Here is a 13,975-nt window from a genome sequence, read left to right on the forward strand (position 1 = left end):
ATGCCCAGTCCATACTAGAAATGAGTTAGGTCCTTTTGCACAAAACACCCACTTGCGTTTCTTGCCCAAACGTTCTTCGTTTCAGCAGCATTTAGAAAGAGAGAGCTTTTGTTGTTGTTGCTGCTGCTGTTAGTGAGTCAGAAATCCTTCCTGTCAGATGCAGGTTTTCAGATAGCTTCTTTCTACGCCTTCTCTTCTGCGTATATGAGTTGGTAAATGCTGTCACCAGCACCAGAACAGTGGGGAAATGAGACAAGAGCAAAAGCAACAGGCACTTGGTTTTCTGCGGTGAGAAGACTATTAACTAGGGTTTTTGGATGGGGCTGATTTTTCTCTGTTTTGGACACCTTTTGAATGTCATTCTACAGAGGGAACTGAATAACAGCTGTACGGTGGTACCTTGGGTTACAAACGCTTTGGGTTACAAACTCCGCTAACCCGGAAGTAGTACCTCGGGTTACGAGCTTTTGCCCCAGGATGAGAACGGAAATTGCACGCCGGTGGCGCGGCAGCAGCGGGAGGCCCCATTAGCGCGCCTCAGGTTAAGAACAGTTTTGGGTTAAGAACGGACCTCCGGAAGGAATTAAATTTGTAACCCAAGGTACCACTGCACAGTGGTACAGAGGTACAGTGGTACCTCTGGTTGCGAACAGGATCCATTCTGGAGGCTCGTTTGCAACATGAAGAGAACGCAACCCGCAGCAGCACGTCTGTGCATGCGCGGGTTGCGATTTGCCGCTTCTGTGCATGCACGTGACGTCATTTTGCGCTTCTGCGCATGAGTGAGCTGCGAAACCCGGAAGTAACCCTTTCCGGTACTTCCAGGTCACTGCGGGACGTAACCTGAAAGAATGTAACATGAAACGGACATAACGTGAGGTATGACTGTATAGTGTTTTGTCGCCCTGCTATCTTCCTGTCAAACCCAAATTTCTGTGACTACCTCCAATAGCGGTGGAGAACCTCTGGCGCATGATCTGAATGTGTGTGCCCCCCCTACAAGCTTTCTGTCCTTCTATTGGTACTCTCTTAAGAATGGGAAAATTCACAACCCGTTCTTCAGTCAACAATTTTCTTGCCGATTGGCTTTTCTCTTTTGCCTGTGTCCCAGGGCTATGAGGAATGGACATTTCTAGCTTTTGCATGTGGAGGGGGTGGAATTCTTGGTAAAGGGACGGAGTCGGAATATATGGAAATGTGCTTCACTCCCCTTTTACAATTCAAACTTAACAACTTAGAGTCATTTACCATATTTTTCCATCTATAAGACGCCTCCGTGTATAAGACACCCCCCCCCCAATTTTGGGGGACTCAATTTTAAGAAAATGAGGGGAGATGGCCCAAAGTTGTTGAGCTTCTCCCCCCCCCCATGCCACTATCCGTGTATTAGATGACTCCAGTTTTTTGACACAATAAAAAAAACTTTGTCTAATACACGGGAAAATATGGTATGTAGCACTTTTCATGTGCGTGTTATGAATTGTGCTGATCTCTCCAACAACCTTGTGCTACTAGGAGGTTGTTCCAATTCCTGTGTTCCTGGGAGGATGTGACTTAACTCAAGGCCATCCTGAACAAAGAATAAGACCCAGGTTTCGCAGACCAGTAATCTGGCTAGAACTTGTGGGGGCATGGAGCCTGGAGGAAAGCAGTTAGATGAAGGGAATTTCATAGAATCATAGAGTTGGAAGAGACCACAAGGGCCATCGAGTCCAACCCCCTGCCAAGCAGGAAACACCTTAGAGCACTCCTGACATATGGTTGTCAAGCCTCTGCTTAAAGACCTCCAAAGAAGGAGACTCCACCACACTCCTTGGCAGCAAATTCCACTGTCGAACAGCTCTTACTGTCAGGAAGTTCTTCCTAATGTTTAGGTGGAATCTTCTTTCTTGTAGTTTGGATCCATTGCTCCGTGTCTGCTTCTCTGGAGCAGCAGAAAACAACCTTTCTCCCTCCTCTATATGACATCCTTTTATATATTTGAACATGGCTATCATATCACCCCTTAACCTCCTCTTCTCCAGGCTAAACATGCCCAGCTCCCTTAGCCGTTCCTCATAAGGCATCGTTTCCAGGCCTTTGACCATTTTGGTTGCCCTCCTCTGGACACGTTCCAGTTTGTCAGTGTCCTTCTTGAACTGTGGTGCCCAGAACTGGACACAGTACTCCAGGTGAGGTCTGACCAGAGCAGAATACAGTGGCACTATTACTTCCCTTGATCTAGATGCTATACTCCTATTGATGCAGCCCAGAATTGCATTGGCTTTTTTAGCTGCCACGTCACTCTGTTGGCTCATGTCAAGTTTGTGGTCAACCAAGACTCCAAGATCCTTTTCACATGTACTGCTCTCAAGCCAGGTGTCACCCATCTTGTATTTGTGCCTCTCATTTTTTTTGCCCAAGTGCAATACTTTACATTTCTCCCTGTTAAAGTTCATCTTGTTTGTTTTGGCCCTTTGAAGGAATTTGAAGGAATATCTGGGACTTTACGATGAGAAAACTTTTCGTCGTTGTTGTGGTTGTGAATTCCAACTCTGTACATCAGGGGTAGATGACTTCAGTCCGGCATAGCCTGCTTTATTTTTTACTAGGTTCCCCAAAGTATGTTAGAAGCTGAGATATATACAGTGGTACCTCAGGTTACAGATGCTTCAGGTTGCAGACTCCGCTAACCCAGAAATAGTACCTTGAGTTAAGAACTTTGCTTCAGGATGAGAACAGAAATCGCGCGGCAGCAGTGGGAGGCCCCATTAGCTAAAGTGGTACCTCAGGTTAAGAACAGTTTCAGGTTAAGAACAGACCTCCAGAACGAATTAAGTTCTTAACCTGAGGTACCACTGTATATAATTTAATCACCAAATGGCACCTTAAACCTGGCCTGCGATCACCACAATGGAATGTCTAGGCGCCTTATCCTCCCCCTGATTGTAAATAATAATAATAATAATAATAATAATTTCATGTCTATACTACTTTACCGTATTTTTCGCCCTATAGGACGCACCGTCCCATAAGGGGCACCTAGTTTTTTTGGGGGGAAATAAAGGGGGGGAAATTATTTTCCCCCCAGGCGCGGGGCTGGGGCGGGGGAGGCCCGAGCTTCCCCCTACCCCAGCCCCCAAACAGGCAGCTCTCTGCAAGCCGTGGGAGCCCAGCACTGGCTCCCGCTGCTTGCGGAGAGGTCCGCGAAGCCTGGACGCGCTGATCTCAGCGCGCGCAGGCTTCGGCATGCAGGCAACTCTCCGCAAGCAGCGGGAGCGCTCCCGCTGCTTGCGGGGAGGTCCGCGAAGCCTGGACGCGCTGATCTCAGCGTGCGCAGGCTTCGGCATGCCGGCAACTCTCCGCAAGCAGCGGGAGCGCTCCCGCTGCTTGCGGGGAGGTCCGCGAAGCCTGGACGCGCTGATCTCAGCGCGCACAGGCTTCGGCATGCAGGCAACTCTCCGCAAGCAGCGGGAGCGCTCCCGCTGCTTGCGGGGAGGTCCGCGAAGCCTGGACGCGCTGATCTCAGCGCGCACAGGCTTCGGCATGCAGGCAACTCTCCGCAAGCAGCGGGAGCGCTCCCGCTGCTTGCGGAGAGGTCCGCGAAGCCTGGAGAGCGAGAGGGGTCGGTGCGAACCGACCCCTCTCGCTCTCCAGGCTTCAGCGACAGCCTGCATTCACCCCATAGGACGCACCCAGATTTCCCCTTCATTTCAAATATATACGGTATATTTTAAAGAACAAATCTCGAAGCACATTAAAACATCAAATAAAAGAACCCAGAATAAAACTGATTCAAGCTTCAAGAAAAATATTTCAGATCCTTCTCTAGGTGACATTTTGCTTTCCCCAGTCACCAGCCTGGCACTCAAGAGATCTCTACGTGGGCGCGATTGGACCCGCACCAGTCGCAAAACATGCCTGGCGCCTGGCTGATTTTGAGCCCGAAATTCCTACACAGGAGCTCTTAGCAGTTAGCAACTCCTTAGTCTGTGAAGACTCAAATCAAGTCTAAAAGGAGTCCTTGCAGCATTAGCTAAAGACACTATCCAGCATTTTCCCTAAGAACCCTGGCAATTGTGGTCTAAATTCCTTCCTACCTCAGCATATATACCTCTAGAGAGAGGATCAAACGACTCCATTTTACAAGCATGCCAGGTACTAATATTGGCCTATGTGTTTGAGGTCTGGGGTTGCGTCCAGGGCTGTTGTATTGTTTGTGCAGCAGATATCCGCTTGCACAACAAACTGTTCCCTCTCCTGGAGCCCCTCCCCCAAATAACCTCAAAATTTGCTCCAGAGGGTTGGGTGACCCTTTGGAGCAGATTGTGGGGGACGAGGAGCAAAGGGAAGCCCCGTTGCATGAGCAGAACTCAGCCTACACACACAGCCCTTAGTCTTTCTACAAACCTGCATTTCGGGGTTTCAGATTCCAGATTCCAGACCAGAGTGTATAATTTGTAATAGAGTTTGAGACCTGAAATGATACGCACTTTGCTTAGTCGTAACTGGTCCGTTTTATGAGTAATGGCCACAATTTATCCAGAGGTAGAAAAATCAGTATGAACAAGAGAATTAGGCTGATTTCAGATCCAGTGAACAAAATTAATCTCTGAACATGGTCTGATGATACAGTGCTTTCTTTGACACTCCCCCGTAAAAATAATAAAAAAATGGCAGTTCTCCATCACTTAGGAGATACTGTTTAGCATTTTTGTGTGTGTGTGTGTGTGTGTGTGTGTGTTTGTGTGTGTGTGTGTGTGTGTGTGTGTGTGTGAGAGAGAGAGAGAGAGAGAGAGAGAGAGAGAGAGAGAGAAATATGCTCTTCATGTGACATAGGAAAAAGCTTAACTCTCTAATCCCTGCAGAGCAGGTTACAAAATAGCATTTAAATCTCCAGGAGATTTCGTGCCCCACCACTGCCTAACTCTGGCAGCCTGGGTGACATTTGAAGGCTCTAGGCAGATTTAAATAATGGGATGCTGATGATTTATTTCCCTTTCTTCCCCCGGGTTGGCATGTGCCTTATATTTTAGGCACAGACTCTGGCTTTTAGGACAGTTGTGCTTATAAGCCCATATTCTTGACCTTTATTTCCAGGCTTTTCAGAGCAACCCTCCCAAGTCCTTCTCCCGCCTCCCCCCAGAAGCACTGCAATCTAAGATGGCTTTGTGGACTTTCCTTTCCATGCTTACAGGTTGAGAAAATGCATCTGCTGAGGTGCAAAAATCTGACCAGGCCTCAGCATCAAAGGAGCCCAGAACCCCTCTGCCTGGTGCTTTTTCCACTCAGCACCTAAGGCAGTTATTTAAACATAAACAAAGCATCAATGACTTAGCATAATTTAGGGCTGCATCTGCAGATCCTGGGCTTGATTTTTCAAAAGCTCTGTGTCTCATGTGGCAATTGCTAGATCTGCACTTTATATAACATGTACCTGGCCAAGAAGCGAGGTTCATTGTGATTTATTGTACAGTGGTACCTCGGGTTAAGAACTTAATTCGTTCTGGAGGTCCGTTCTTAACCCGAAACTGTTCTTAACCTGAGGTACCACTTTAGCTAATGGGGCCTCCAGCTGCTGCCGCACAATTTCTGTTCTCATCCTGAGGTAAAGTTCTTAACCCAAGGTACTATTTCTGGGTTAGCGGAGTCTGTAACCTGAAGCATCTGTAACTTGAAGCGTCTGTAACCCGAGGTACCACTGTACAGCTGTAGCAGTGCTGTGATTTGTGGCACGAGAGCTAGGACATCTACCAGATTACTCAGACTATCAGCTTCTTTCTTTCTTTCTTTCTTTCTTTCTTTCTTTCTTTCTTTCTTTCTTTTGCAAATTTTCTGGCTAAAGGCTGATAAGGTGGACCACAAGCTTAACATGAGTCAACAATGTGATGCAGCAGCAAAAAAACAGGCAAATGCTATTCTAGGCTGCATCAACAGATGTAATAATACAGTGGTACCTCGGGTTACAAAGACTTTGGGTTACAAACTCTGCTAACCCAGAAGTAATACCTCGGGTTACAAACTTTGCCCCAGGATGAGAATGGAAATCGCGTGCCGGCGGCAGGCCCCAATAGCGAAAGCACACCTCAGGTTAAGAATGGTTTCAGATTAAGAACAGACCTCTGGAACGAATTAAGTTCGTAACCTGAGGTTACGAACACCCTGCAATAGCACCATTCTGTTATGCCTTGGTCAGACCACACCTGGAATACTGTGTCCCATTCTGGGTGCCACAATTTGAGCAGGTTGTTGACAAGCTGAAACGTGTGCGGAGGAGGTCAGCTAGGATGATCAAGAGTCTAGAAGCTAAGCCTTATGAGGAACGTTTGAAGGAGCTGGGTATGTTTAGCCTGGAAAAGAGGAGACTGAGAGGAGATACGATAGCCATCTTCAAATATATCAAGGGTTGTCACATGGAAGATGGAGCAAGCTTGTTTCCCCCTGCTCTGGAAGGTAGGACTTGAACGAACGGCTTTAAGCTAAGGGGAAGGGGATTCTGACTAAACATCAGAAAGAGCCTTCTAACAGTAAATTCTGTTTGATAGTGGAAAGGTCTCCCTCGAAAGGTTGTGGGGTCTCCTTCCTTGGAGGTTTTTCAGCAGAGGCTGGGTGGCCACCTGTCATGGATGCTTGAGCTGAGATTCCTGCACAGAAAGAAAACATAACAACAACAACAACAACAACAACAACAACAACAACAACAACAACAACAATTTATTTGTACTGCGCCCATCTGGCTGGGTTTCCCCAGCCACTCTGGGCCGCTTCCAACAAAGATTAAAAATACATTAAAATGTCACACATTATAAACTTCCCTGAACAGGGCTGCCTTCAGATGTCTTCTAAATGTCAGGTAGTTGTTTATCTCTTTGACATCTGATGGGAGGGCTTTCCACAGGGCGGGCGCCACCACTGAGAAGGCCCTCTGCCTGGTTCCCTGTAACTTCTCGCAGTGAGGGAACTGCCAGAAGGCCCTCGGAGCTGGACCAGGCTGGATGATGGGGGTGGAGACGCTCCTTCAGGTATACTGGGCTGAGGCCATTTAGGGCTTTAAAGGTCAGCACCAACACTTTGAATTGTGCTCGGAAACGTACTGGGAGCCAATGTAGATCTTTCAAGACCGATGTTATGTGGTCTCGGCGGCCGCCCCCAGTCACCAGTCTAGCTGCTGCATTCTGGATTGTAGTTTCCGAGTCACCTTCAAAGGTAGCCCCACGTAGAGTGCATTGCAGTAGTCCACGCGGGAGATAACCAAAGCATGCACCACTCTGGTGAGACAGTCTGCGGGCAGGTAGGGTCTCAGGCTGCATACCTTGGGCTCCCTTCCAACTCTACGATTCTGTGATTCTAAGCTTGTGTAAGTGTGAGAGAGAGACAGAGATAGACAGAGGAGTCGCATATTACAGCTTCTTCTGAGACTGACATCTCTCCAGTTCCCAGGAGGGGTTATGCTAGCATGGAAAAGGTCGGGGGGAGGAAGGCAGTAGACGAATGTGGCATACAAAGGTGTCATCATGTACGTGTGGTCCCAGTCAGCATGGGAGCTATGGCTCACGCTTCTCTTTATTGAAAACTGGGGTTCTCAAACTGTGGTCTATAGACCACCAGTGTTCTGCAGACTTCATTCAGGTGGCCCAGGGCAGGCCTGTGGATTTCTGGTTGAATATTCCACCACATGGAATATTCACATAGCTGTCAACGTTTCCCTTTTTAAAAGGGAAATTCCCTTATTCCGAATAGGATACCTTGCAAGAAAAGGGAAAAGTTGACAACTATGAATATTCATAGTGATTTTTAGTTTCATGGCTGCTTTTAAATTGTAACACAGTAAGATACAATCTATGAGGAATAAAAGAAGCCATTAAAGACATCACAGAAAATCGTGCAGCATCTAGCACGGTGTGTCACTATTGCTAAAACAGGCAGAAAAATCATGATTTGGTCTACTGAGACCCCTCACCCATTTTCAAGTGATCTGTGGGAGAGGGTGGAGACGTTTAATAACCCCTGATTGAAAAGCATTTATAATCTTCTTAATATTTTTAAATCTCTAAGCCGTAAACAATATCTTTTAAAAATGATAACAGCATCATTAAAAACAAAAATACAACCTGAAGCCAATAAAACCACAGGATGAAAGCATCTAAAAACAAATGCCTGGTTAGCCCACCGTATATTTTATGTAACGAGTTATAATCTGAAGGAAATAAATAATAAACTAAACTAAACTGCGTCACTTAGCAGCCTTCTGAGTTGCATTGTTTTTAAGTAGGCAGACTCACACTCTGATTCCTGACTGCATTTGGAGACACTTCTTTGAAGAACCTGATGGATCTAACAGGACGAGCCATTAGCATTGTTCCCTTATTCATGTTCCCTTCTGCACTTTTGAGGGCACTCTGTTCTTGGCCTCTTCTCTTTTTGGAAGAGAGCTTGAGGCACCCTGCGTCCTCAGTCACATCACAGATTTTCATATTGCTTTGGGTTCACCCGTTTTGCTCCCTGTCAGGCTGCAGATGACTCATAGATCATTTCTGCTGCGCACACTTGCTCCCTTGTCTTGCGGCAGATCAGTGCCCAAGTTAATCTTGTCCTCTGTGTTGTGGAAATTAATGCCAAGGGTTTGCATGTACAATATATGTCAGGACGTGAGGCTCTCCTGGCTTGCAGTTCAGAGCCATTTTTAGATCGTAATCTGCTTGCGAAGCACCAAATTCTCTATTTTTGCTTGCACAGCTACGTAAGGCACCATGCATGTGGATAACCTGTGATAATTTGTCAGGTCCCAAACGCCTGACTTGTGGGCAGTGTTAGAAACTCTGATATATAAGCTAGGTACCAAACAGCTCCTTAAACCAAAGTTACAGTTGTCGAAATGGAATGCTTAGTTGCCATTTTTGGATCAGACGCCTCAAAAGTCTTATTTTTTCTTTTTTTATATATACCGTATTTTTCGTTCTATAAGACGCACGTACCACAAGATGCACCTAGATTTTGGAGGAGGAAAACAAGAAAAAAATATTCTGAATCTCAGAAGCCAGAACAGCAAGAGGGATCGCTGCGCAGTGAAAGCAGCAATCCCTCTTCCTGTTCTGGCTTCTGGGATAGCTGCGCAGCCTGCATTCGCTCCATAAGACGCACACACATTTCCCCTTACTTTTTAGGAGGGAAAAAGGGAGTCTTATAGAGCAAAAAATACGGTATATAATTTTTTATTAGTTTTTTTAACATATCCTTTTCAACAGTAATTAAACATACTTTTACATCTTATTCAAATTTTTGACTTCCATAAATCCTGTCTGAAAATTTTCCAATCTAATCTCTCAGTATGCATTTCTTCTCTTCCCTATTACATTTCAAACTCTTAACCAATATCTTTATCTTTTTGTACTTTGTAACACTTTGTCTATTTCTCTTTACAAAACTTCTTGTAGTCTACTAACGTAATTTGTTGATTACAGTTGCTCTTCAAATAATTCATATACTTCTTCCAATCTTCTGTAAATCTCTGGTCCCGCAGGTTTCGAATCCTGTCATTTTGTCCAATTCTGCATAGTCCATTAATTTCGCCTGCCATTCTTCTTTTGTCGGAATTTCTTCTTGTTTCCATTTCTGGGCTAACAACACTTTTGCTGAAGATGTTGCATATAAAAACAATTTAACATCTTGCCTATTAATATCCTGACCTATAATGCCAAGTAAAAATGCTTCTGGTTTTTTTAAAAAAGTCTTATTTTTTCAGTACGACTTGTTGGTTCCTGAAATTCATCCTGATTGTTCAGATAATATATAACGGATAGAATTCCACAGGATGTGTTGCTAGTGTGTGAAAACAGTCAGGATCCTGGCATCCCCAGGTAGGCATCTCCAGATGTTGGAGACATCAGGTGGCAACCTAATGTTACCTGGGCATCTTCACTTGGTCGCACGTAGCTGATAGCCACGTGCAAAATGTGCCTGGTGCATGACAAATTTTGAGCGCTGCTTGTGGGACGTGTGTCTTGGGGGACTCTAGGGGACCCCTGTCACAAAATTATCATTGTCTGGAGATCTGATACAAAGCTTCAGAAAAAATATAAAAATATGGGGGTACCATTTCTTGACTTGTTCCACTTGAAAGACAGAAGCTAAGGAACTTACGACTCTTCATTTGCCCACTAAATATATAAACATTATTCACTTCATCCACTCCAGTAGAACACCTAATAAAGCCACTTTACATAAACCATTATCTTTAATATATATATATATATATATATATATATATATATATATATATATATATAGTCTTAGGCCAATGGGCTTTCGATTCTGCCTCCTGTATCTGTGATAGTTTTGGTTGATTTTAAATTGTTTGTTTTCTATGTAAGAGCATACATAAATCACCAACGGGCAAGAGGACTATCATGGCAGTGTGTGATAAAATAATTAAAACATAATAAAATGGGGAAATGGTAACACAGGGCAAATAACCAGCCCTGAATAAAACTCAACTCTCTGTCAAATTAACTCTCTAATTGTTAACGTTGAGGTCTGTTTATTGTATTTTGTAGCTTAGTCTTTTTGCTGCAAGATTCTTTGAGGACTTTTTTTTTAATAGAAAGACGTGATAAATGTCTTAATTAAAACCTCTATCTGGGCAGGTTGGGCAATATGCTCTTCAACCAGGCCTTGGCTGTTTAATATTCCACAGCCTTTAAAACATGTTTGTGGGAGGAGAGGTTGTTTTGTTCCGTTGTTTCTGTTTTAACTAATTATTTGTGCTTTTATCTTGTATTTTTGTCTTGTGAACCACCCTGGGATCTTTTGATGAAGGGCGGTATATAAATCTGAATAATAATAATAATAATAATAATAATAATACGTAGTAGTAGTAAGGTAAAGGGACCCCTGAGCATTAGGTCCAGTCGCGGATGACTCTGGGGTTGCGGCGCTCATCTCGCTTTACTGGCCGAGGGAGCCGGCGTACAGCTTCCGGGTCATGTGGCCAGCATGACTAAGCTGCTTCTGGCGAACGGAAACGCCGTTTACCTTCCCGCCAGAGCGGTACCTATTTATCTACTTGCACTTTGACGTGCTTTCGAACTGCTAGGTTGGCAGGAGCAGGGACCGAGCAACGGGAGCTCACCCCGTCGCGGGGATTCGAACCGCCGACCTTCTGATCAGCAAGTCCTAGGCCCTGTGGTTTAACCCACAGCGCCACCTGCGTCCCACAATAAGTAGTAGTAGGAGTCAAAGGAAAGGTTGGCCTTTTTCTTTTCTTCCTTGATGTGCTGGCTTTCAACGTACAAGGACCCTTGTATGGTGAAGCCATACAGTCACGAGAGTCTCATTCCAAAGCGACACAACCCAGCGAGATGGACGGGGTATAAATAATAAAATTATTATTATTTATTATTACACAGCTTTGCTTCCTCCGTCTGATCAGTTTCCTTCCTCCTCTACGTCATGAGTGTTCTCAGAACCAGGTTCCCACATGCACCAACTAACATGTTTGTTCTGCGGAGGTGTCCCCTTAGGCAGCCTTTCTCAACCTGTGGGTCCCCAGTTGTTGTTGAACTACAACTCCCATCACCCCTAGCTAGCAAGGCCAGAGCTCAGGGATGATGGGAGTTGTAGTCCAACAACATCTGGAGACTCACAGGTTGAGAACCGCTGCGTTAGAGTACAGTGGTACCTTGGTGCTTGAACGGCTTGGCTCCCAAACAAATTGGCTCCTGAACACCGCAAACCCGGAAGTAAGTGTTCCGGTTGCGTACATTTTCCAGAAGCCGAACTTCCGACGCGGCTTCCGATTGAGCGCAGGAAGCTCCTGCAGCCAATTGGAAGCCACACCTTGGTTTTCGAACGGTTTCAGGAGTCAAAGGGACTCCTGGAACGGATTAAGTTCGAGAACCAAGGTATCGCTGTACTAGTATTCTGAATGCCAAGCAAGTGGTAAGCAGCTAATTTACCTTTCCTGTTCCCTCCGGCTAATTAAAATGTGGACCTTAGAGAGCAAAGCCGTCTTGTATGCATGTCCTATGATGTCTTGCTGCTCTGACCTTTCCTTGCGTCTTCTCTGATTCCCTCACAGACTATGCAAGCTGCGAGATGTCCCACGGACGAACTCTCCTTAAGCAACTGTGCGGTGGTCAACGAAAAGGACTTTCAGTCTGGCTTGTAAGTTTGGGTGGTTATTATCCTCACACTCTAATGGAGAATTTGCCTTTTCTTGCGGTGACTGGGGGAAATAATTTACAGGAACCTGCTGTTTCCCAGAGCCTTTAGTAGCTCATCCCCAGAGTTTTGCAGGACGTTGTCTGGGCTGGTTGGGCAGTATATTGCTCCCAGGTTCCGATCCCCTAAAGGTGCAATGTTGCCAAAAAACAGTCATTCAAATGTTGTTGCTTTAGATTGCTTCTCTTACTAGAATAGAAGGCACTTCATGAATTAATGACATAAATCTAAAACAATTACCTGCTCCAAGCAATAAACCAATGAAAATTGCAGCCTCAGCCTCATAAAAGTGGAACACTCATAACCTGCCAGCCACAGGGCATAGTAAAAAGCTCTCAGGTGCAAATGTGTGTTTATGTTTCCTGAAAGCAAACAATTAAGCATTTGCAGTTTCATTAGTCTAAAGGTCTATCGCTCAGAATGGCTCCAATCTCTTCTAGTGGAGATTTGAGGTGGCGCCTTTTGTTAGGAACGATTCCGCTTTGCAGAAGGCAATGCCACACCAAAAATATTCCCTGAGAGACATAGGTGCCTCTAACCCAGTTATAGCTGCCTGTTTGATGTGAGAATGTGGCTTGGAGGCACAGAGGATGCTTGGACACAACACTGCAAATTTCATGAGTCTCGCTCCCTCACAGACCTTGTCCTTTATTGTCTAATGTTGTAAACAAAATCTGCCCCTTTCCCCTTATGGGGTATCCAAGAGCCCATATAGAATCCTTACGTGGGTTCCCTATTGGTAGGGGAAAATAACAGAGGCCAACCAGAGAATATTGAGAAGCAAAACAGCTAGTAAGCTTGATCTTTATTGATCTGTTGTAACAGGGTGCTCCCCTCAAAAGCAGGAAAGGAGAAGGACCCAGAACCGAGGTGTGCCTGCCCTTATATAGACATTTTAAATTCCCTGCTCTGAAGCTCAAGACCACCCCTCCATACATCATACATACATCACAGAAAAGGTGGTCTACAACAGAAATTTGAATGTTGTTTTTCCTGTCTACCAGGTTATCTGATAATGCCTTATCTGATTGCCTTTCCTGGTAGTCTGTCACCCTTTGAGATGGTGATTTCCCAATTCCTGAGACAATGGGAAGGCTCCCTGACCCCCTCCCTCCTTGCAGAGAAAACATTTGGTCAGTTTGGGAGTCAAAACGGTTTCAGGTTGGTCTTCCTGTGCTGATCTATGTATGTACGTGCTTGGTTGGTACATTTATGAACATATATATATATAGGGACGTGGGTGGCGCTGTGGGTTAAACCACAGAGCCTAGGGCTTGCTGATCAGAAGGACGGTGGTTCGAATCCCCACGACGGGGTGAGCTCCCGTTGCTCAGTCCCTGCTTGTGCCAACCTAGCAGTTCGAAAGCACGTCAAAGTGCAAGTAGATAAATAGATACCACTCCAGTGGGAAGGTAAATGGCGTTTCCGTGCGCTGCTCTGGTTGGCCAGAAGTGGCTTAGTCATGCTGGCCACATGACTTGGAAGCTGTACGCCAGCTCCCTCGGCCAATAAAGCAAGATGAGCGCCGCAACCCCAGAGTTGGCCACGACTGGACCTAATGGTCAGAGGTCCCTTTACCTTTACCTATTATATATATATAAGACCTTAAATTTTATTATTACACTAACAAGAAGGCGTTTGATGGGCATCAGTAGTTCCCCCCCCCATGGGGGGGGGGAGTAAAACACAGAAGGTGAGAGCTAGCTAATTTCTCACCCTAGAAATGAGAAGAATTGTGTCTGCACGTTTTGTCTCGTACCTCGGGTTCTACAACAGC

The 13,975-nt window shown here is 45.4% G+C and overlaps 1 protein-coding gene across 7 annotated transcripts in view; it reads left to right on the plus strand.

The window, feature by feature from the left end:
* Positions 1–13,975, plus strand: part of NSF (N-ethylmaleimide sensitive factor, vesicle fusing ATPase) — a 108,271-nt gene that overhangs the window by 14,062 nt on the left and 80,234 nt on the right. For all 7 annotated transcript variants that reach the window (XR_008327400.1, XM_053363690.1, XM_053363692.1 and 4 more), the window contains exon 2: positions 12,056–12,141. Coding sequence is in view for 6 of the 7 variants with exons in the window: in XM_053363690.1 (XP_053219665.1) it covers positions 12,056–12,141 (86 nt within the window). In the remaining variant the exon portion in view is untranslated. The remainder of the gene's footprint in view (positions 1–12,055; positions 12,142–13,975) is intronic.

The sequence above is a fragment of the Podarcis raffonei genome, chromosome 13 (genome assembly GCF_027172205.1).
Source record: "Podarcis raffonei isolate rPodRaf1 chromosome 13, rPodRaf1.pri, whole genome shotgun sequence".
Lineage (NCBI taxonomy): Eukaryota > Metazoa > Chordata > Lepidosauria > Squamata > Lacertidae > Podarcis > Podarcis raffonei.